The sequence below is a fragment of the Elgaria multicarinata genome, chromosome 4 (assembly GCF_023053635.1).
Source record: "Elgaria multicarinata webbii isolate HBS135686 ecotype San Diego chromosome 4, rElgMul1.1.pri, whole genome shotgun sequence".
NCBI lineage: Eukaryota > Metazoa > Chordata > Lepidosauria > Squamata > Anguidae > Elgaria > Elgaria multicarinata.
The window spans coordinates 117,949,570-117,974,035 of record NC_086174.1 but is presented as its reverse complement, the minus strand read 5'-3'; the positions used below and the strand labels follow the sequence as shown (position 1 = coordinate 117,974,035).

At 42.1% G+C, this 24,466-nt stretch overlaps 1 protein-coding gene across 2 annotated transcripts in view; it reads right to left on the bottom strand.

The window, feature by feature from the left end:
- Positions 1–24,466, bottom strand: part of ELOVL5 (ELOVL fatty acid elongase 5) — a 60,212-nt gene that overhangs the window by 20,345 nt on the left and 15,401 nt on the right. For both annotated transcript variants that reach the window (XM_063125057.1, XM_063125058.1), the window contains exon 2: positions 1,194–1,259. In XM_063125057.1, coding sequence (XP_062981127.1) covers positions 1,194–1,251 — 58 coding nt within the window. In that variant the 5' untranslated portion in view covers positions 1,252–1,259. The remainder of the gene's footprint in view (positions 1–1,193; positions 1,260–24,466) is intronic.

Sequence of the window (24,466 nt, the reverse complement as noted above, 5' to 3'; positions counted from 1 at the left end):
CAGGGATCTTCCCTCCCTGCTCCCGGGATCCCCTGTGCGTCATGTGGATGCACAGCGAAAATCCCTGGGATATTGCCCAGTGTAGACATGCCCTAGGAATCAAACCTGGGATGTCCCATCTGTATGGCATTTGTTCCATCATTTAGCAATGTCACCTACAATATGTGCTTAAATCTCTCACACTAAACTTAAGTGGAACTAAGTGCTTAAATGTGGCTGGATTGTGTCCTGCTAATGATCTGCTAATCATAGAACATTTTTAGTACTTGGCATTCCCACTGCCGTTGTGAAGCTTGACATGCTATTTACAGGGTTACTAATTGATAGATTTTTGGAATATGCCAATAATACCAGCTCCCCATATGAATATTTCAAATGCCCATGTTTGCAGTGAATGGCACTATAAATCTCAGCCCTATGCAGTGGTCAGGACAGATGGACTCAAGTTTTGCACCAACTCTGCTGAGCAAAGGGTTAGATTGATGGAAGTGCCTGAGGCATTCCAATGAAGTATGTCTAAATGGAGACACACACGCACATGCACTGTAATTATTTCGCTCTAGTCATGTCTCTACTACCTATGGGGATAAAATTACAAATTTAGGGCAACAGGAAGCTCTACTAGCAGTTCTTTTGTGTACAGTGGGATTTAGTGCAGAAGTGAGCTGTTATTCACTCACTATTTGGGTCCCAGGGAGTTTTGTCCCCATTTTATGTATTTTTTGGGGATGGGGGAGTGTGTGTGTGTGTGTGTGTGTGTGTGTGTGTGTGTGTGTGTGTATATATACCTCTTCAAATAATAAAATCAGCTAAGTCTAGAATGGAATGAATCAGAATATCTATTTTATTGAATTCTAATAAGAGTCACTGATTATATATGTGCGTGTATACTATGCACATACACGCACACACACACACACAGACCCAAGACTGGCATCCCTTTATAGGCCAGATAAACATGCAGAGAGGTTCAGACATCATTTAAGTGAGCACTGTGTGATACTTCAGTTGCAAGTTGGAGAACTAACCAGGGCAGGATCTACACTACTGATTTATAATGGTTTATAACAGTTTTGACAACCGTTTGGGCCCAGGACACATTACATATACCATTTTCAAAGTGTTATATCCTGCTTGGTGCAGATCTGGCCCAGGAGCTAGATAGCTCAATCTCTCGCAACTAAAATACAAACCTCTTGGTCCAAGCCAAACATCCAGATAACTATTGATTGTTTTATCCAGGGATTCCATTGTATAACCTAAAGAGAGAAAAACAGTGATTTTAACCACTTTTATGGGAGCATAAAATTTAAAGTAACACCTTTGCTCTTCCCAAAATACTTGACAGGCCTGTGTCCTGAGTCACATGTCACACAAATAATGCCAGGAAATGGAGGGGGGGGGTGTCCTTGCATGACATGAAGGTTGCCATCCTAAACTCATTTACCTGGAAGTAAATATTATTGAACCCAATGGGGCTTACATCTGGGTAGACCTTGATAGGAATGATCTGGAAAGTGTGCTTTCTGCATGTCTCAAGAGTGTAATTACAAACACAGCCAGAATTTAAACTGGGTGGTGCTCTTGCACTTAAATTGCATGAGAGGCTTAAAGACGATTTTGTGAAAATCACATTAGAGACATTTTCTTATCAACTGCAATCTTCTAAGAGAGTTTTAAATACATGTAGTGTGTTGAGTTAAGAATACTCTTGTGTTCAGTAGTTGAGAACTGTGGGGAGACTACAAATAATGGGAGAAAGATACCGACACTGAACATCAAGAAGTTCACATCTAACAAGTGGATCTTCTAAAATGTCTTGAAGGCACCATAGAAGGAAAGGGCAGAACGGAAGCCCCCTCCCTGCTACCTGAACAACATCTACAAGTCAAAGCCTGTTCCTGAGATAATAGTAACTTGTTGTATGACTAGCAGTAACTGCCTGGGAATAATAAGAATTTAAAGAGGTTCTTTTTCCAACCACCTGTCCCCTCCCACTACAGAAGTAACTTTGAGTCACCCTTTTGCCTGTTTTTCTTTTAACGTCAACAAACAGCAAACCCTTAAAATGTTGAAACCGTTCGTTTAATGAGGGTTGAGGCTTGCCAAACAAAACTCATGGGCGGCAGTCCGATCCTTCAGACCAGGAATAACTGCAGTAGAACAAATGGAGATCTATAACGATATGATGCCACCTCCCAGGTTAGCGTCACTGAGACAAGCTCTCAAGCAAACTCCTCCTAGGGCTGCACCTCTTGACTGTATAAACCTGGAGAAGTCATTGTCAATTACGCTGCTTTGTTGCGCTTGAGGGTGGAAGACACCTGACTGCTTGTCTCTACATCAGCACTGAGAGGTGTACGGGGAAGGACAGATCAGGTCCACCTACCAGCATAGCGCTAAAATTTGTGGCCTCGCTTTGCGTAGTACACATACTTCACATTATTCAGTCCTTGGACTCTCCATTTCAAAGGATCCCATGAACTTAAGAAGAGTTCTGCTGGATCAGACCTAGGGTCCATCTAGTCCAGCACTCTGTTCACACAGCAGCCAACCAGATGTTGATCTGGAACCCACAAGGAGGATATGAGTGCAACAGCACCCTCCCATCCATGTTCCCCAGCAACTGATCTATATAGGCTTACCATCTCTGAAGTAGCACATGGCCATCAGGACTTGTAGCCACTGATGGCCTTCTCCTCCAGGAGTTTATCCAACCCCCTTTTAAAGCCATCCAAATTGGTGGCCATCATCACATCTTGTGGTAGAGAAATTCCATAGTTCAACTACGTGCTAAGTAAAGAATAATCCGCCATTGCCAGGCACAGTAAATGCTACGGCTGGCTAGATGGATTACTAATTTCCATCAGTACAAGACAGCTTTATATATCCATATCAAGCCATTGCCTAACAGGAGTACAGGCACAGAATGCAGTACAAATCAGCACAGAGATAAAATGGGCAAATGCTGCTCTCTGCAAATTCTTTCCCTAAAGTTGTTACACACTTTATCGTAGATGCATGACCCATGGATTGTATTAGCTTGTATCCTTGGACTGTTCACACTGCCACTAATTCCAGCTAGTGGGAGATGCTGGAACAAACAGAGAGTGTTCTTACCAGGAAATAAAATAATAAATGATAGAGAACAGTCACTGGAGGTAAGCAATCATTCAGATATACCTTAAGGCCCTTAGCAGAGAGTTTGCAGGAATTTCTCACTTACTATCCGACCCAGGTGAGAGGCAAGCAACTTTTCCTGGGGCCAAAGCAAGGCAAGCTAAGGAGGGTGGCAGTGGTTGCAGAGACAGATTTGTTCCCTTCACCTGCACCCTTCTTGGAGCAAAGAATGGGGCCTAGTGTGGCTAAGGGATGGTACAACTGTCGGACCTTTTCCCTAGGCCAAACACCCTTTAAATGTCCTTGACTACAAGTCTGGTAAATATATTAACGCTAACTAACAAATCCTCATTAAGTACAACTCCTTGGGATTTGAACTGCTTCTCTAAGTAAGTAATTAAATATTTTCTTTATTAATTTAGTTGATTTATGTTTCACCTTTCTTCTATCATGGAACCAAGATGGTGTTCATGGGGTTACCAAGGGGTTGCCCATCCAGGCACTGACCAGACCTAGGCGTGTGTAGCTTTAGTAAGGTGACTGCATCATACCCTTACAAGGATAAGTTCCAGGACATTTTGAATACAGCTTGCCTGAGACAGATATGGTTCTGGCAGCTCCTACCAGATCTCCCTGTGTTTGAACTCCCAAGTAGCTAAAAACCTGAAATCCAATACATAGAAGACATCCCAATTGATGAGAAAAATGGGAAAATAAGACAATTGCACATCTCTCTGGGGATGCATCCCGCAAAATGGATAAGAGGCACAAAAGTTAAAAACCTGATATTCAGGAGAAGGGAATATGTTTGTGTTTATGTCTCTATGAGACAATACAGAAACACAAGACACAGTACACTAAGGTCTGGGTGAGGGGTTGGGCATTTTTACATCTGTTTGTCAACACATAAGACATGGGATTTACTTTGTAGTAGAGACCAGCATGAGCCAAGTCATGCCATGCCACATGTGGGATAAAACACCAAGCTGTGAAATATCCACCATCGCTGAGGTGGTGGGAAGAGGTTTTCCAACAGCAGCCAGAAGCATGCATCCGCATTTATATAATATAAATGCAATGTACTAGTATAAACTAGCATAGTGTGTCACAGGAAAGCCTGAATAGAAAAATATATATATACAAAATCAGCTGACCTAAAAAGTCTTCTGTCTCCCCTTGTAATCAGATTCCCAGGGAAGAAGTTCATTTATTAGCCAATTGGATCTCCATGTGGTCATCCTGTTGGCTAATACTGGGTAGGAGTAACAATTAATTGCGCTATGCAATACTGGCTTTGACAAAGCCACAATATTCTTTGACACACACTACAATATTTGTCTGATCTCCAGTTAGCACTCAAATCTTGTTTGCTGTACTACTTTTCAACAACTAATCTATTTTAAAAAAGAAAAACAAAGGCAACATTACTACTCTTCCTCTTTCATAAGACAGATGAAAAATGCATTCCACAAGCTTCCTGTTTCAGTCTCCCTAACAAAGGTAGGTGTTCATGTAATATAATATTTCTTGCAATGATATCATTCCAGTATGACTGGAAAATAAAGTTACGAAAGAACTAGTCCCATTGTCAATATGAAGAATCTACAAACACAAGAAAACCGCCATTACAGTGAGCTTTTGTTTGCCAGAGTCACACAGGAAAAAGAAAAATGTCAGTTTCCTCCCTATCATAAAATTAAATGCAATTTATGTTTCCAAAACAGCTGCAGTTACTCCAAAATATCTTGTAAAAGTGATGACCAGGCCGGAGGGGGTGGGGGAGCAAGTAGGAGAAAGGGAAGGAGGGATTTGTCACCACTCAAAACCAGGAAGATTTTAAAAACATGATTTATTTGTTATTCAGATTACAAACGATTCCGTCTACATATTTGGGCGTGTGGGTTGCTGAACGCACACTTTCTATTCACAGCACTGCACCAAATAATAGTCAAGCTATTAACTCAGGAGTGGTCACACAGTCATAATAGGAGAAAAACAAATATGAAACACTTCTGTAACAGTTTATATAGGGCCTAAGCCACACCTCATGGTGGCAGGCCCACATCTTTAAGCACAGGCCTGGTCTATTTAGGCATGGTGTGGGAGCTGGAAGCAATGTGGAGGACTGGTGGACAGGCATGCCAACCTTCCACTACAGTCTGTGTCTCTAGACATTAGCCCTTCACCCTGGCTCTGGAAGGGAACCCAACCATGGAGCAGGCTCAGTACCTGCTGCTTGCATACTCCTTAAGCTCTTAATTGTCCATTCCTTACATCTTGCCAATCCAGTGTCCTGCAGTGTTGGACTACAACCCCATCATTCAAGATTCATTGGACTTCAGCTCCCATCATGCTGGCTAGGGACAATGGGAATTGTAGCCAACACACCTGGAGGGCACCAAGTTGGAGAAGGATGCTATATGCAAAGGACAGACCCAAGTTTAAAAATGTGGGCCTGCCTTGGACCCAAGACAACAGAAAAATAGCAGTTAGAACTGCCACAGGAATGATCAGCTTGGATCATAGGTGATAAAATGTGAGAAGGCTACCTTAATCATAGACAATGAGCAAGAAAATATGTGTCATGTGGCCTCTTCCTTTCTTTTGTTTGGAAAGGGTCATAAAGAAGCTGGTATATGAAAGGGTCATTTATGAAAGGGTCATAAAGAAGCTAGAAACCATCTGTGCCTCCATAGGAGAACTGACTGCTTCCATGGAGAAAGATTGTTATCAACTATGCTGGCACAGTTAGTGCACCTCAGCAAAAACACATCCTTGAGAGTTAGAGGCAAACAGGAGAAGGCAGTCCAGAAACCAGATGAACCCAAGCAAAGAACAACACATGTCTTTGGTTACGCCAACTGCTTTCACAATTCTCCTAGCCAAGGAACATCTCATGCCGGTGTTAAAAAGTACAACTATTATACTGGGAAATGAAACATTCAGAAATTAGTCACAGTGTAAAGAAAGGGTAGTCCGGAATGTTTTGAAACTATGTAAAAACCCACCTAATTACAAGAGCGTTCTCTCAATTCTGGTAAGCTCAAACTTTGGTTCGAAGATCAGAAACCCACAGCAAGACCCACAGCAAGGCAAAAATGGCATTAAACTGGTGCTAGCTGCCTTGTTATATCTTCCTTCTTACTCAAGGAAGTATGCTTTAATACAACTTGCTCTCCCCTTGAATGGTCTCCCTCCAAACTGGTATCTCCCAGTATTCCAATACTGTATATCTGTCTGGGTGCTTCTTTTATCATCTCAAACTCCCATGTTTGGATGGAACATGAATCTGGAATTGCTAAGAGAATTCTGGCTCTTCTTTCCAGCAGAGCAGCTAAATCAACCATCACTGGGAAAGGAAGTAGCAGCCAGGCACCTCTCCATCATGCTTTGTTCTGTAGGAGGCTATTAGAGGAAGAGGGAGAGGAAGCAGCTGGTGTGTTAATGTAATGGATCCCCCCTTTTAACCTGTTACAGTTTTTAATTTTTTAAACATGTTTTTAATTTTACTGTAGGTTTAATTCTATTTTAACTTTTGTAATTTATATTTGTTTTAATTGTACATGTTTTAATCTTGTAAACCGCCTTGAGTTCCAGCCCTGGGAAAAAGGTGAGATATAAATATAATAATAATAATAATAATAATAATAATAATAATAATAATATCCTTAATAACTGTATTAGCTGTTTGTGCAAGTCCTACTCCTATTTAAAAAAAGAAAAGAAGGAAAAGTACAGCCAATATTGCCAGCACAATCAGATGCAGAGTTTTGCTTTCCTTGGTTTCTTTTTTTCAACCCATCCACAGGAACGCATCACACAGTTCCTCTCTATCTAGCTATATATTTAAAAAAATGATTATATTTTCCATTGCAATTATAAGCAGAAGGGCATTATCGTAGGCAAAGGAGCCTCTAACCACAGTGGAGTAGTGTGAGTTGGCTACATTCCAACAATCGAGCTCATTACTTGCACTTCATCACTACTTAAAGATTAGGGAGGTGATATTAACTAGATGGTTCCACCAAAGCACAGCTTATAGCAATCGAATTGGAATGGAGTCCAATGTTATCTATCCTAATGTGCCAATGCTCCTGCTATAAAACAATCTACCAGCTGACAGTTATCAACCTCCACAGTCCAAAACACAGCACCCTCCCCGCCCCCCTCTCTCTCTCTCTCACACACACACACACACAGTCAATGCACTGTGGAAAAAGGATTACAAAGGAAATAGGTTCTCTTTACATATCAAAACAGCAGCCTATACACAGGCAACCCTTGGCTTTCTCCCCCTCAACTGCTTTTAACAAGCTTGGATGAGGAGTGTTAGGGGGTTAGGGTTAGGGTGGGGGGAGCAAGGAAAGTAGTTAATTAAAAAAAAAACTTTAGCACACACGCGTTCGTGCACTCCGCCCTCTTTAAAAATAAAAAAATGGCGGCCGCAATGCCTGTCTTCCTGAGGTTGTTGCACCTCATGTGTAAATGGAGGCGGGATATCACATTAATCACAACAGAGGATCTTCCCTCCTCCGTCGCGGACTATAAGGCAAGTCTAGCTAAGGCCTGTGTCAGCAACTGGTTCTTGGCCTTTCACACCACTTCTTCCATGATAATCCTAGGATGCGCAATGATCCAGGTAACACATTTTAATATCAGGTTGTTTGCTCAGGGCATATCCTTTAGATTCTCCCTGAGGATACATTAAAACGAATGGATGGGAGATGAAACAGAAGCAAATCGTGGAACTTTTTGATATTGAAGGGAGGAAGCTCAGGAAGAGATTTCCCCACTTCATTTTCACATGGTCAAATGGTCTTCTAGTGAATACAAGTGTGGTAAGAAGGGTTAGTTAATACATCAAGAAAACGGTTATAATTTTCAGGATGTGGTAACTGGCCATATTCCAACAAAGACTCTGTGCAAAGTCTGTTATGTGTGATGCACAGAGACCATAAGGAAGAATCAGTGGAGTCAATGAAATGAAATGAACAGAACACATGATACTGAAGTTATTCTTTAAAAGACAAGAGTACTAATAAAACCAAGGCTAGTCAACCAAGGCAGGCTTCCTGGAAAAAAGCTGTTGGCACCTGCCTGACTCCAGCTGGTGCTCTCTCATGTACCCTTGGTCCCAAGTTGTTTAGGGCTTTGTACACTAATACCAAAACGTTAAAACTGGCTTGGTAGCAAATTGGCAGCCAGGGCAGTTCCCTCAGCAAAGGAGTTGCATGATGAAAAGAGATAGCTCCCGATAATGGCCAAGCTGCTATGTTCTGCATTTACCCCAGCTTCTGGAGGAGCCTTAAGGGCAGCCCCTCATAGAGTGCATTGCAGTAATCCAGTCTTGAGGGTACTCGTGCCTGTACCACTGTGGCCACACTAACCTTGTCAAGGAGAGACCATCACTGGTGAACCAGCTTCCAGTGACAATGATAATCTAGGAGTACCCCCACAAAACAAAACTAAAAAGTTTGGGGGTGCCTATGGGTGCGACGCTGAAGATCCCTGATCTAATCTACCTTGGGACCAAACTGCACATTACACAAGAAATTACTTTCCCCCCTCCTTTCTTTAGGGAAGTCGTGGAGTGTTGTCATTTAGTCTGAACAGCAACGTGTGTGCAAGCTGCCCCCCTGTGTTGTCTCAACCTCACCTGAGACGCCCACAAGCTACCTGACAGGACCATCCACGCCACAAGCACCCAGGACCACTTCAATCCCTCCCTGTGCTAATGACGTGTTTGAGGGTTTAGGCCTACTGCTGCTACTCCTGTCTCGCCTCTTCTTCAGGCCCCACAGCCCAGCAACCTAGCCCTCAGTTTCCCATTTCGCTGCCACCATTTATTGTTTTCTCCTCAGACACCTCCACAGACCGCATCAATTGGTTGTAAATATAATTGGAATTTATTAAGTGAAGTAAGTGCATGTATATAAGCTTATTGGTTTCATCAGTTCAAATGCCTATGGTTACAAGGTTCAAAGCATATTGGTTTCAGTCACTTCTCTCTTAAAGTTTTTATTTATTTATTTATTTATTACATTTCTATACCGCCCAATAGCCAGAGCTCTCTGGGCGGTTCACAAAAATTAAAACCATTCAAAGTATAAAACAACAGTATAAAACCACAATATAAAATACAATATAAAAGCTTAACTAGATAAAAACAGCAGCAATGCAAAATTACAAATTTACAAAAAGTTCCACTACAGACTACTAAAACCATCCACTTCTCTCATATAATCATCCACTTCTCTCTAACCCACTTCAACCTTCACTTCACAGAATTCTAACCCACACACTCATCTCACCCTGACACTTCTACAGACTAATGTCATACTCCCCTGCTCATACTCCACAAACTCATCTACCCCCTCCTCTCACTCACTTAACTATATATAGAGATACATTTCTCTAGCTCCTCCCACTCTTACTCAGCCAATCTGCACTCCCCCTCAACTATCCAATCAACACGCAGGCATTCAACGCCCCCTCCACAAATTGTAAGTACCTTGAGACCTACTTATTTCCTGAACCTTATACATATAAACAATAACTTTGTATATATATTTACATTTATAACACATAAGGCAGCTGAACATCACACAAGCACATAAGAAAGACACTTCCCCTCCAGGACAAAGAGCAGCTGGGGGTGAGCAACGATTGAGAAAATTGAGGGGGAGGGGAGAAGGCTTCCCCCACCCCCATACTCTGGTCAAATAGCAGCTCCCTTAGAGGCACCTCATTTTTTAATAAAGGAAAACTCGGAGAGATCCAATCGCAGATTTCCTATGTGCACCTTGACCCTTGTGTTCCTTGCTGGTCTGTTTTCTGAACCCCCACCACTGTGGCTTACAAACCCACTACTCACTGAATGGGTAGGCAGGAGATGCAGGGATCCCTCCTAGCCAAATACTAAGGAGAGAACACACCGTCAGTGTGACCTGCAGTGAGGATCATGCTAAGCAATGCGCACCAGCACCTATGGAAGGAATAGGCAACCTTTTTTGGGCCGTGGGCAAATTTGGCAATTTGAAAAACGGTGCTGGGCAGCTCCACGAAATGGCTGTCATGGGGACAAGTCACGTGCCCAAAAGACTGAATACAAGACAGAGGTGGCTCAGCCCCAACAACTACTTTGAACCCACAGTTTTCAGCACAGATACCTATTTCCCAGGAATCCCTGCTGCAAATAAGAAAATAAGAAAAGTTGGAGGGGGGAGGGCACTTTGGTGGGCACAAATAGAGTTGTCTGGGGGCAAATGGGTGCCCATGGGCACCACATTTCTGACCTTGCCCTATGGTGAGGCCCTTTGGCAAGGCCCAGCATCAAATATTTAAAAGGAACTGCTCAGTCATGACCATTTTGCAAACGTACTTTTTAAAAAATGGCCTTGGAACCGTTCTTAATGTGCAAGACATTTATAAAAGGAAGTTAAGTTACTAAAAGTTACTTAAGTTACTGTTTTTATGTTTTTTAAATTTTTGTATACTTTTAATGTTTACTATTTTTTAATTGTTGTAAACCGCCCAGAGAGCTTCGGCTGTGGGGAGGTATATAAATGTAATAAAATAAAATAAATAAATAAATAAATAAAAGGAAGCTCTCTGGACGAAGGCTTTAAGAAAACAGGTTTGCTTAGAAGTATAGAACTTATCCAAGATTAATGAAGCCAAGCTAAAATAGATGTTTTGATATAGCTGTCTCAAACGTCTTCCTTATGTGTGTGTGTGTATGTGTTTATTGAAGTCCCAGGAACAAACGTATAAAGTCATACAAATTTTTTATTTGTGATTTGCTGCTATTCCAAGGATATGGGCCATTTACTTTATTAGTGCTTGCATAGTGCAAGATTAGCAAAATTCGGACAGTTGATTTGAAGAGCTTGTTCAAACTGAAACATGCCGAGGATATATGCAATCTATGCAACCTTTGGGGAAACGTAAACTAGTTGCAATAATCCACTCCAAGAGCTTTGTATAATTCTACATCAGCTGTAAGTTCACGGTCATATGCAATGCATTGCAACCCCAGGTGTACATCAAATTCTCAAGTTATTCCTTTCTAGGTTAGTTGCAATTTGAGAGATATGTGCCATGTGCCATGTAGCTCCACTCTTAAAAGTACAACACATAGGACTGCCTCTGAAGAGAGTATTCCCATATCCAATTCTCTGTTTCTATAATGCAACAGTACCTTATTATGTGGAGATGGAGAAGGAAAAACACACAAACTGATGATATAAAAGTTTTGGAAATGTTGACACTGCGGAAAAAACCCCCAAGGTCGTAGCTAGACCTAAGGTTTATCCCAGGATTGTCCTGGGGTCAAATCTGTTCATCTAAGTGCCACACAGGGCATCCAGCCCTCATGCAGGGATGAACCCAGGATGATCTGGGATAAGCCTTAGGTCTAGCTACGGCCCAAGTCTTTTTTTAAAAAAAAAAACAGGCAGTGGGTGGGTTTGGAATATATGCAATACTTCCTAACCAAACGTAAACTTATTTGACTGCTTTAGCATTACGTTTATCATTTGCAACTTAGTATACAAAATGGTACAATTTGGAATATTCATGAAATTTGCAGAGCAATTCTATGTCAGAAGTAAGACCCAAGGTTTAGTGGAGTTTACTCCCTGGAGCGAGTGCACATAGCATTGCAGTTTCAAAAGCATAAATGCCTTATGGTGCGATCATGTAGATTTTATTTATCAGTTACATTTATATCCTGCTCTTTCCTCTAAGGAGCCCAAAACAACTTATAGGATCCTCCTCCTTTGCATTTTATCCTCACAACAACCTGTAGGTTAAGCTGAGAGTCAGTGACTCGCCCAAGTCACCCAGTGAGCTTCATGCCCAAAATGTGTATAGGGCTGCAACTTCAAACTTTATCGAAGGTCAGGAGATGTCTGAAAGCAGCAATTCACAGGGAAATAAAATCCCGGTCCACTCCTTTCATGAAGATGGCAGCACTCTTTAGACGGAAGAAGGGCATCTTGAATTTGCATGCTGCATATGTCTACACCCAGGAAAAACCTTCATACCACACAGTATTTAAAAACCTCTTCTTAAACAGCATTTCACTCATTCCAAATGAGAAAATATTTCACAGGAGTTTTGTTTTCCCCAATTACCTTCCAAATTTCCAATTTTTCCATAGGGTAAAACTGGGGGAAATACCTTGGGAGAAAAGTTATTTTTTACTGAGTTTTCATATCTCTAGTCAGGGTATAGGGCAAGTTTTACTATGCATCAGAGAGAATAAAATCATATATATATATATATATATATATATATATATATATTGTTTTTAAAAGAATTTTGAAAATGCGACATGCATTGTAGTTCTACATGCCAATATATTGGGATGTAGGATGGTGCCTCGTGCTGAATCAGACCACTGGGCTGACTGGCCCAGTATTTCAATACTGACCGGCAGTAATGGCTCTTTCCTAGCTCTACCTAGAAATGTCCGGGATTGAACCTGGCTCCTTCTGCATGCAACACATATGCTTCTACTATTGATCTATGACCCTTCTCTTAGATAGTGCGTTCTCATTTCCCATTCACAAATGGCATAAAACAGAACCCCTATTCGAGCACTCACCACAGGCAAAAGGGAGCAGCAGGACCACACAGCAGGACCCAGGATACATGGTTCCAGTACCTCCAAACCAGCCCCACTCCCAACATCCCGCATAACACTAGCCACACGCCCTGGATGTCTGTGCATTGGCACAGACATCTGCATAGGTTTTTCCCGGGTAATCTAGCAGGGTGGCCAGTGCAATACAGGGTGTTGGGGATGGGGCACAGCAGCACGGACCTTCTACCCTCTTCTCCACAGGTAGGTTCCATGCATGGAGAATGCCCTATAGGACTACCGAGGCCCAATTATCAACTTACTTTAGTGGCATGGCAGCTGGTTCCCTATGGTTCAGTCCACTGCTACTCCAGCAATAGAGAATAGCCCATGTGAGCCAATTCTCAGATGCCTTTTCCAGCAGGCCTCATCATCTCCTCACTTGAAAAGGAATTTTGCCATTGGCTCAGCCGCCTAAAGAGATAACATACAACGACACACTGGCAGACCCGCAAGAAAAGCGGCTCCTTAACTGATGTGGTAAAAATGTGAACTTGGCCTCCTTCCAGCCACATGGCCACTCTCCACCTCAACTCTTGGAAGATGCTGCTGAAACATGTTTAACTGCCCAGCCAGTGTTCAGCCAACAGATGGCCTTGGAGGAAGGCAGATAAGCAGTGGGAACTGAAATCAGAAAGGCAGTGCAAAAACTTTCCTGCCACTGAAATTAATAACCTTACTTCCATTTGACTTTGGTTGTCTTCCGAAGTGTTGCATCAAGTAGGTTGAAGTCAGAGATACTATTTGCCTGTGGCAGATGAAATATTCTTAGGTTACCATTTTGTCTTTGAAAGAAGAGGACTAATGCTGTCCTTTCAATTACCGCCTTGGCTCAAGGTCAGCAAACAAGGTGGTTTATATCATCAGTCCCCAAAGCATTCCTTCAAGGACAGGATCCAAATAATTCACTGCCAGCATGGGGGTGGAAGTCCCCATTTCTGCGCTTCTCCATGTGAGAGCACTAAAACCATGGAAAATGGAGGCAGGCAGCCCAAGGGCACCACTTTTCAACATTTCTAGGCTACAGACTGTGTTTTAAGAGGAGGACGGATCTTTTGAGTAGAACCTGTCATAGGAAATGAGCATTTGATAATGCCAACAAAAATGAAATCTAGTTGGGAAGCACAGCAGGGAAAACACTCTGATGGGCTTGAACGACGGAGCCCACCGTTCCGCATCATTCTTTTAACACAACTAATGCAGAAATGTGCCATTCAACTCAGCCTGTCTTAATTATTCAAGGTCAAATAAGCTACATTTAATTTAGCCTCTTTTGTTTAGCATTTTAATGCCTGTTTTTGTTTTTGTTTTTTGTTTTTTAAAAATGGCTCCAGAAACTGGAAGACTTTGAAGACAGGTCTGTTTCTCAAGGTAAGCCAGTTTAGGCTAGTCACTGGCTAGAAAATCCATGCTAAACATTTTGAGCTTTTGGGAGGAAGCACAGGGTACAATACCATCACCGTTTGTTTCCATTAAGAGAGCCTGGGAAGCTCAAAGAAATAAAAATCGATCCCCAATTTCAATCCCTAATAAGTGGGAACAAAGAGGCATCTGGCAACGCTGTTTGAAAACCTTAATCAAGAGGGCACATGAAGGTTTTAATGATGCACCCGTAACACATTCACAGGCAAGTAATTAATAGCAACGGGCACAGGGCTAGTACATTAGGCTAAATAATCAACAATATGCCATTATCTCAAGAGACAGAAAATGTGTGTTTCTCCCAAATGCATAGTAGCCATTCCGATTGGCCCATTATGTGTCACAATAACCCCAGGATGCACAGAACGCACAAATAATTACTTCTTACATGATCAGCATTTGCTGTTCCTTGAGGATCACAACTGATCACATAAATCAGCCATAACTACTCAGATGAGTAGAACATACAAGTGCTGGAGCACACGCACATGCAAAATATTTTTCTTGGTAATGGCCTAGACTTAATCCTGTAAATTGGTTCTTATCACTAGTCTAGATCCCCAGTAACAATCTAATCCTATGCATTTATTTATTTATTTCAAAAAATAATCCACCTTTCAGGTTACAATGCTCTCTAAGGCTAGATCTACGCTACTGCTTTATGGCAGTATTAAAGTGCACTGACAACTGTTGGGGCACATTACACATTCCATATACCTCCTTCATAGTGTTATTCCCTGCCTTTTATTACACATTATCTAAAATACCACAACAAATGTCACTGTGTGTGCCCTACAAGGTATAAATGCACAGGAGGGATATAGTGTTACCATTATGGGATTGTAATGATTTGACACAAGGTGTAGATCTGGCCAAAATGACTTACACATTAAACATAAGCTGTTATATAGGGCCGGCCCTAACATTAGACAGAATGAGGCGATGCCTTGGGCAGCAGTAGTGACAACTTCCTGGCTATTCGTCCTGAATTCTCTGGCTGTTCTCCTCCACTGGATGACAGACCAGTATGCCACACAGCTCTAAAGCCTGCTGCCTTAGGTGTGGTGGGAGAGACTATCCAACTGCCAATGTTGGAACAAAATTCAACCGGCTTCTGCACATGTATAGAATGGGGAGATGTCCTTCGCTTCGGGTGGGAAAAATGTCTAGGCCAGCACTGCAATTACAATAGACTGTAATTGCACTTTCAAAATAAGAGAAACTGGACTGCTGCTATAAAGGTGACCAAACATTTAAGCTTGGTTTAAAGTCACCATATCCTTAACAACTGTGAGAAGTCGTCAAGTATGAGACATTTAACATAAATACAGCTATTCAAAAGTCAGTAACATATACCCAAGTCTGACTGAACAGAGCATTCAAGAGGCCAGCAAGCACAAATGTGGATCAAAACAATCTGCCTTATAGTTCAGCGGTTTCCTTGCATTTTGCTTACTCCAACGTGGGGCTCACTCTGTGGTTTTTGTTTTTGGTTACGGTTTTATTTTAGCTGTATTCATGTTTCCACCTAGATTTTATCAGAAAGAGGTATATAAATAGAAAAAACAAAATCCTGGGTATAAGAATGATCAGATATAAACGTGTTGTTAAATAGACAAGTTATCTGCTCTGCTGTCCTACTTAATGAGTTGAGTGCAAGGGTCAAGAAGCATGCTCTGGATCTAGTAAACAGGATCAGACATAAATGAACCATCTAAGATTAATCCGTGTGACTAGTTACTGTAATCCGATTAAAAGAAGACAAAAGGAGGAGGCAGGGAGAACAACTTCAAAACCTCTGGCTAAAGCTCATTCACAAGAATTCTCATTTCACAGCTGACTAATGAGGCAAATCTACTATAGGGAAAGCAAGCAAGGGAAGCTTTGGCTGAGGCTAGCAGAGGGCCATTTTGCCCAGGCCTGAATCCCTCTGCAGCATATAAAAGCCTAGCATGATGGGCAACAGCACTCCATCTATGGGGCTGTCTTTATGTGGCCAAAGCCCCCATGGTGGCTGTGAATCTGCGCTGTGTCAGTTATATGATGCAGCTGTAGGTTTGCAGCCACTGCGGGGCTTTCCCACGAAACTGCGCTTTGAAAAAGTTAGGGGCTTTTTCAGTTGGAGTGAGGTTAATATGGCTTTTCTTGCTGATGTGCGGGGCCATCCTGGTGAAAGGCGACCAGATTGGTTGCCAGAAACCACGAAAGGGGGGCTCCGGAACCTGGATGATTGCTGTAAATCCAACACTCCCTCCTTGGCTTCAGGATCACTCAATGCCACCAGCGTAAGGGAAACCATGGGGTTTGGGGGGAAGGTGGAACCAACTTGGCACTGTGAAGGCAGCCCCTTTGGCAGCAGATGTACCCTCTGCGGATGTTGGAGAAATCCGCAAAGTATTCAAATGAGTTTGGATTTTTATTAGTAGGAGCTGCAGATTTCGCTGCAGACCTGCTTTTTCTAAGTCGTGTGGACTTGCAGACCCTTTTAGTTACTTTTGGAAATTGTGCACCAATTTAGTACAAAAATACAAAATAAAAACCACCGTCCGAAAATGCACATTTCCCCCCAATAGTTTAAAGCATGTAAATGTTGATTTTTTTGGGGGGGGGACTGCACATTTTCAGAAGTGCACATTTGCACAAGTGTGCTTTTCCCAGAGCAAATGCAAGTTCAGGGCATTGCGAAAAGTCCAGTTCCGTCAATAAGTGGATGACGGAATGAAGGACACCTGACAATCCACAAAACACAGATGGAACAGATTTAACCAAATCCGTACATCTCTAGTACCCTCCAAGAGCCAATTTGACATTATTCTTGAATAGTTTGGCTCCATGTGACCATGTATTTGCATCACTACTTCTGTGAAAGTTTCTTTGCTAGAGTAAACAGCTCCAAGGGGCCTAATCTAGATAAGGGATATACGGTGAGGAAGGGGGGCTTTAATTTTCCCCACTCTTGTCCTGATCCAGAGATGGCTTTACAATCTGGTCTTTATTTATTAAATTTATATCCAGCCTTTCCACTACAAATAGCGTTCAAGTTAACCAACATTGAAATATAAAATACAGAATTATAATTAAAGCATATAAGTGAATCAGTTAAAAACACATCAATAATAACATAAACAAACAAACAGCACCCATGAGTAAAAACCCCTTCAGCAAACAATTTAAAGCCAATCACCTATCTGAATCGAAATGTCTTTGCCAGCTGGATGGAGTTAGGGTGGTTTTCTTGGCATGGGGTTTGAGAGCCTGTTAGCAGACACCAAGAAGGCCCTCTTTCACATTCCCACCCAATGTAAGAACATATGAACATAAGAAGTGACATGCTGGATCAGACCAAGGGTCCATCTAGTCCAGCACTCTGTTCACACAGTGGCCAAGCAGCCATCGGCCAGGGATGATCAAGCAGGACATGGTGCAACAGCACCCTCCCATCCATGTTCCCCAGCAACTGGTTCACACAGCTTACTGCCTCGAATACTGGAGATAGCACAAAACTATCAGGGCTAGTAGCCAATGATAGCCTTTGCCTCCAGGAATTTATCCACCCACCTTTTAAAGCCAATGTGCCTCTAATAGTGATGGGACAGAAAGAAGAGCCCCTCTGGGATCTTAAAACCTGGGCTGGCTCATATGGAAGAATATGGTCTTTCTTTATAAAAAGTCATTCATACCATTCCTAATTGCACAAATGATGAAAAGAAATAATGTGGAATGGGGCTGGACCAATTACAGGGAGCAAACGGTTGACAACCTGCTGGAAAGACAACTTTGTCCATCATCATCACCACTACCACCACACACCCCGCCACTGCAATGTACAGACACAGAAGAGAACATTGGGTACGTTCTTGTGACAGCTCCACCCAACCAGGACCAGTCACTGTTCTAGAACTGTGATTTCCAGAGCGCATTCAGGGGAAATCTGAAGTTCTTTGGAAACTCCTTGATCAGAAGTTCAGCAGTGACAGGCAAACCTTCAGAGAAGACTGTCAACTATTACTGGTTTTCCCCTGAAATTTGCAGGCACAGAAAACTATGGCAATTGTATCCATTGCTTGGCATGCGCCAGCAGAACGGAAACTGCTGATGGAACTGCAGATTGAAGGGGTTCAGTGGGGTGGGGGAGGAGAATTGGGGGACGTCTGCTCACAGGATGTTGGATTTAACCCCATGTGCTAAGTTCTAAAATGCTGTGGTCAAGTTCATATGATACAGCAGCAAGGGCCAACGTGGCTGGCCAGTGCACCACCGTGCCGAGTTTGATTTATATAGCTGCATCAATGTGTGTTCTATACAGGGCATTCTGGCATTCATTGGCAGATGTGTCCACGTAGAAGGGGCTCATGAAGATAGAAAGTTTGAATACTGCTACACTAAATCATCAGGAACCTTTCACATCCATATTCACTCTTAAGTAGAAACTGGGGCAAAAAACCCAAACATTTCCAGCTTACATACTCCTTATGCTCTTAACCTTTTGTTGTATTGTATTTCTGATCTATTACTGTAACATGCCCTAGGCATTTATGTGAAGGGCAGAGTAAAAATACCTCAAAATTGATTAAAAATATGCTTCATGATCAACACTCACTTCTAATGAGAAATAATTTTAGCAAGAAAGATCATTAGAAGGATTAAGAGATCAAAAGCACATTCCAACATGGAATTTTCCATGCTGAATCAATAGCAAGCAGACTTTTGGCAGAGTGACAAATTTATAGAGGAATCTCTTCCAGTAGCCTTTTAAACAGAGATTGGCACTGATTTATATTGACAAATTATGCAAGATAGATGAACTTTGGTCATAGACCTAGCCGCTTATGCAACACAATGCAGGTATGTCAACCTTCCCCAACCTGGTGTCCTCCAAATATTTTGAACTACAACTCCTGATGTGAGTTGGAATCCAAAGCACGGGTTGGGAAAAGATAGTGTATTTCAAGTTCGTGTTCCAGTGAGGTTAAGTTTGGGAAGTTAAGATTCACTCTTTGGAGCAAGGGACAAGTGGAACCAAAAGGGAACTAATGTTAAAAGTCATTCACCATCCATTAAGGAACCAATGAGCAACAGTCATAGCAAGCCATGGGCCTTAAATGCAGGAAAAAGTTGGTTTCTGGACAGGATCATCATAACTGTATGCTAACCAAACAATAGATAGGTATATATTTAACATATCCAGGAAAGAATGATGGTTGTGGTGATGATGTGGTTGGGGAAGATTCCTCCTCCCACTCTTGAAAGATGAGACACACACACACACACACACATACATATCATCCATCTACAACAAGGGTGGGCAACCGGTGAACCCCCAGATGCTTTGGCCTACAGCTTCCATCATCCCTCACTATTGGCTATTTTGGCTAGGGCTGACAGGAAATGTAGGACAAAACATCTGGAGGGCTGCAGGTTACCCACCCCTGATCAACAATATAGGTTGCGTTTACCGATGGTAAATTTAATGCACTGAGTTACCAGTGTAGTATGAGCAGAGCTATAACCATGATACCAACATGTAGATTGAGGGAAATTTCCCTGAGTGTTTCGCTAAAAAGGACAGAGACAATTCTTTAAAGTATGGAGACATCTGAGGAAACAGAGTTTGCCAGTTTTAAGACAGTTATACTTCATTGTTTGTAACTGGAAGCAGAGTGAGTTCAGTGGGCAGTAGTATCCAATGCGACAATACAATGCTAACAACACTTGTGGACATGAGAGGTTTTCCTGGAGCACTATTGACACTGCGCTCCAGGTCATTTATGCCAGAGCAATGTAATTTACATTAGCAGTGTCACACTGGATACTGCCCAGTGAGTCTGTTCTGATGAGAGGGTAGGCATAAGTAATAAAATGGCTTATATGCGTGAGCAGCCTTCTATGGCTGTAGTCTTTCCTTTTCACAAAAAAGGGAGGGGACTGACTGCATGGGTTTGTGGCTCCCACATTACAGTGTTTACACAGGTAGACCACTCACCCGAGCAGTCTCTTTTCTTCAGCTTGGTCCATGGCATACTGGCTCACAATGCATTACGTCTCCTTTTCCTCTCTCATACATTATGCCTCCTTTTCCTCTCTCATACCAGACACATACAGTGGGCCGCACTCACCTCAAACTAAAGAAACTTTTATTAGAAGTGGAGAGCATTAGGTATTGATCTGTGACGGAGTGTTGCACTTTCTCCTTCCAGCCCTGACAGGTAAAATTTAACCTCTGTGCTCAGAACACAAAAGTGCTGCAGTCAAGAAGGGACATGGCTGTCCTATTGTCAACCTTGTACATTTCTGATGGGCCTGGCTAGATTTGGTCAATAACCGAATGGCCCTGTTCAGACCATATGCTACACCAACAGTGGCTAAGCATTTTGAGCTAAACATTATGCCTTAGGGCGTTGTGTGGAGCATTCCTAACCATGGTGCTATATAACCACTGTTTAAACATGCTCAGTAAACATTTCCTGCAAAAGGGTTAGCGGCCTAACCATTTCGTCTGAACAGGCCCCATGTTGGACTAGATGGAGAGAAGCAACTTCCCCAGGATCACAAACTGATGGAAGCAGGAACTGAGCACCAAAAACCCAAATAATGTTTTCTTCCCCTTGGATCACTACACCTTTAACCCAGTGTTTCCTTCAATGCCATGGTTTGAACTGGTTCTTCTCCCCCAGACATTCCCATTTTTGCTGAGAAGGAAGGAAAGAAAGCTGACGTTGTGCAATGTATAATTCATGAATGGCAAAGAAGTCTGGGTTGACCATTTTGAAACAGAATCCAAGACTAGATGGACCCTGTTCTGTCTACAGCAGAGCTTTCTAGATGAGTTGGGACTATAATCCCCAAGCAGCGTGTCCAATGCATCTTCAGCCACCACCAGGGTTCCACATGGCCAGAAGGTAATTTTCTCATTACCGATTCCCACAGCTATTCCTGAATAATTTCCCCTATCCCTGGAGATCCCTGTCAGTTACAGTTGACATTGTTGGCCTAGATGGACAGAAACACACACACACACTGGTACCACCCATATATTACAATTTTACAGCTCCTTTATACTTAGCTCAGTGCTTCAAAGAGTAATTCTTGGACTAAAGTATAGATTTTGAAGATAATTATAGAGCAGCCCATTAAAAATTATGTCAGTAGCACAACATCCCCCTCCACTTTCTGCAGCATGCCAGTAATGGGAAGCTTGGAAATCAATACCAACAGGATTAAAAGGCAAAGTTTTATTCCTGTTATTAATATTGCCCTGCTAGAACTTTAGATTAACTCTATCAGTTGGATTGGATTTCAAAACACTTTTTGTTGTTGTTCATACAGAGGTGATGAAGGACAAATGAGATGCAGGGTTTTAAGGAAATAACATCAAGTAAAATCACAGGAGAGATTCCCAAGCAAGTATGAACACAGAGGGCACCAGCAGTGCTCGGTGCATTGTGTTTAACATGGCTATGAGCCACAGAAGGAATTAACAGGTTAGGGGGAGATTTACTTTCTTTAATATTGGAACAATATGTAAATTTAGCTTACAAGGCAGGCAGGGAGCAGCAGGAGTTTAGACACCTAGCCAGGCTCACTTGCACTAGCAAAATGGCAATGCAATAGCCAAATTAGGATTGTTATAATAGAAAACATTATGTTTGCATTCCTCTTTAACATACAAAGTATTTCACTGCCTCATGTGAGTGAGGAAGATCAAGACTGCTGTTATAGAAAGGGAAACAAAAACCCTAAATTATAAAAATTGAACAAGGGGAAAAACACAGAGCTACTCCACACAAGTGGTTTATTGGGGGTCCTTTTCATGACCGTCATCCTCCAATGCCTTTCCCGCTGTTTTCAATCAGGAATCCGTTATTTTATAAAAACCCAAATATGTGGTATTAAATGAAAAACACGCTATAAAGCAGCACCATCTGTTGGTGTTAAAATTGAAACACATAGGAAGGAACCGGCAAAAACAAACAACTGTGCCACTTGTTAAACCCGTGAAGACTCCGGAAGTCAAACCCTCGGTAAGGCTGAAGGATTTTTCCTAAATGTGGAGAAGCCGAGTCTGAAATATAGTCATTTGTCTAAGTAGGAGGCCTATGGTGGAGTGAACCAGAAACATGGGCTGTTTCTACATCTGCCTTATTTCCAGAGATCATCCCTGAGCATCCCGGGAGCAGGCAGGGATGATCCCTCCATTTTCCTGGGATAATCCTTAGGTGTAAAAACGGCCATAGCCTAAATCTCTCAGGCCAAAGTTCACCTATCCACTGGATGATACAATTCATAGTAGATAGGTCCATAGCAAACTGAAGTGGAGAAACTTGAACTTTGCAATGCTCTGCCATATTAAAACATACACACCGAAAACACTACTTCTGAATTTCAAATCAGCATATCAGAGGCTAGAACTTCCTTTGTCCTTGTTAACTTTGTATAGTAATGAAGTTGGGTTTTATGTTATAATATTCAATTCCTCCACCTGCAGTCTCAAGTGGCAGAGCAACAGAACCAGAGGTAAAGCTGTCAATTGTGTAACAGAGCTCCTAACAAAAAGATATCCAAGTTCCTGGAAAGGCACTAGGAGGGATGCAGATGAGGATATGCAAAATATAACTAAAGCAGGAACAACTTACACACTGCACACAGAGATAAAAATTAAGGGATTGCAATAAAGTGGATTTTATGCAATAGGGCTTCTCTTGCAATCCCACTCAATGATAGGCAAATGGAAAGTGTTTTATTTTGTTTTGAAAAATCATCTAGTGATCATTCTGGTTTAGATGAGGTATGCAAATTCCCAAGCTCACAACACTGTGAAAAGACTGTTTGTGTGTTTGGTATACATGCATGCATGGCTTTTTAAAAGAGCAAAATACGAAAATCAAATACAAGGCTCATATTACAGAGGCACAATTAAGGAGTGAAAAACTCCAAATTATTTTTCAAGCTGATGAAAGTGAAAATGGGTAGGCAGGCAAAAAGATCATGCAAGTTGGCTTTGTGGGGAAAGTGGTGGATTCCTGTGTAGAAGAACCAACATTTTCATGTCAACATCACCTACCCCTGATGAGGTTTCAGATATTCTTTTCTGTAATCATAGCTTTAAAGCTTACCAGAAACTGGAATTCGTTGGACATGATCACTTCAAAGGTGAGAGCTAACTCCCACTGGTAGCACACACAGTGAGAGATAAATGCTAGCTGAACTGACTGCAGTAAAGGAAAAGTATGCAATTTGCATACTTAGCTGTAAGACGGTGCAAAGAAACAGACCTTCCTTTAAAGTTGGGAACTAAAAACTTAGCAATGCTTGTGCTGTAACTACCGAAGTAAGTTTATTTATATTTATTTATTTTATTACATTTATATACCGCCCCACAGCTGAAGCTCTCTAGGCGGTTTACAACAATTAAAAATAGTAAACATTAAAAGTATGCAAAAATTAAAAAACATAAAGTTCTCAAAAAACAAAGTTCTCAAACTTTGACAGGGGCCACCTCTAAGGAAAGAGATTGATATCTCTGCATAGCTGAGAAAATAAAAGGCATGGAATAATCATCTTCTACAACTAACGACATTGTCAGAGTTCATCATTAACGGGTTTAGAATAGTAGTTTGTCTAGAGTGAAATGCTTGGATGTCTTACAAATGGAATCTCAGTTCCCTCAAATCCTCTCTGGTTCAGAATTTAGAGACTTCACACAGGTATTGTTCAGGCTGCCTTGCAAGAGTTCTTTAATATTAATCCTTCACGCTTTGCTCAAACTCTACTTGAGACTATGGCCTTAGCCTTTTATCATGCGATGGAGGGAAGATCTCACGTTGTGTTTAACACGAGATCCCTCCTCTGTTTACATGCAATGCCCTCAGGAGGAGAGGTGTCACGCCCACTATTTTTAAATTTTTCTTAAAGCGATGGGAGCGCACGAACGCTCATGCGCAAAAGGTAAGTGGTTTTTAAAATTAAATTAATTTCCCCGCTCACCCACCCATCCTCGAGGAATCGTGCAGAAAAAACGGGCCCAAAGTGTAGGGCTCTATCCCGGGGCAACGGAGGGATCATCCCTCCCTGATCCCGGGATCCCCTGTGCGTCATTTGGATGCACAGGGACAATCCTGGGGTTCATCCCAGGATAAAGCCCCGTCTAGCTAGGGCCTATTAGATCAAGGGCACATCTACACAAATGATTTGTCCCGGGGTGGCTTCGCAGTAGCGGCACGTTGTCTACATGATGCAGCCGCCTTTGCGAAGCCATCCAGGGGCAAACCCTGGAAACTC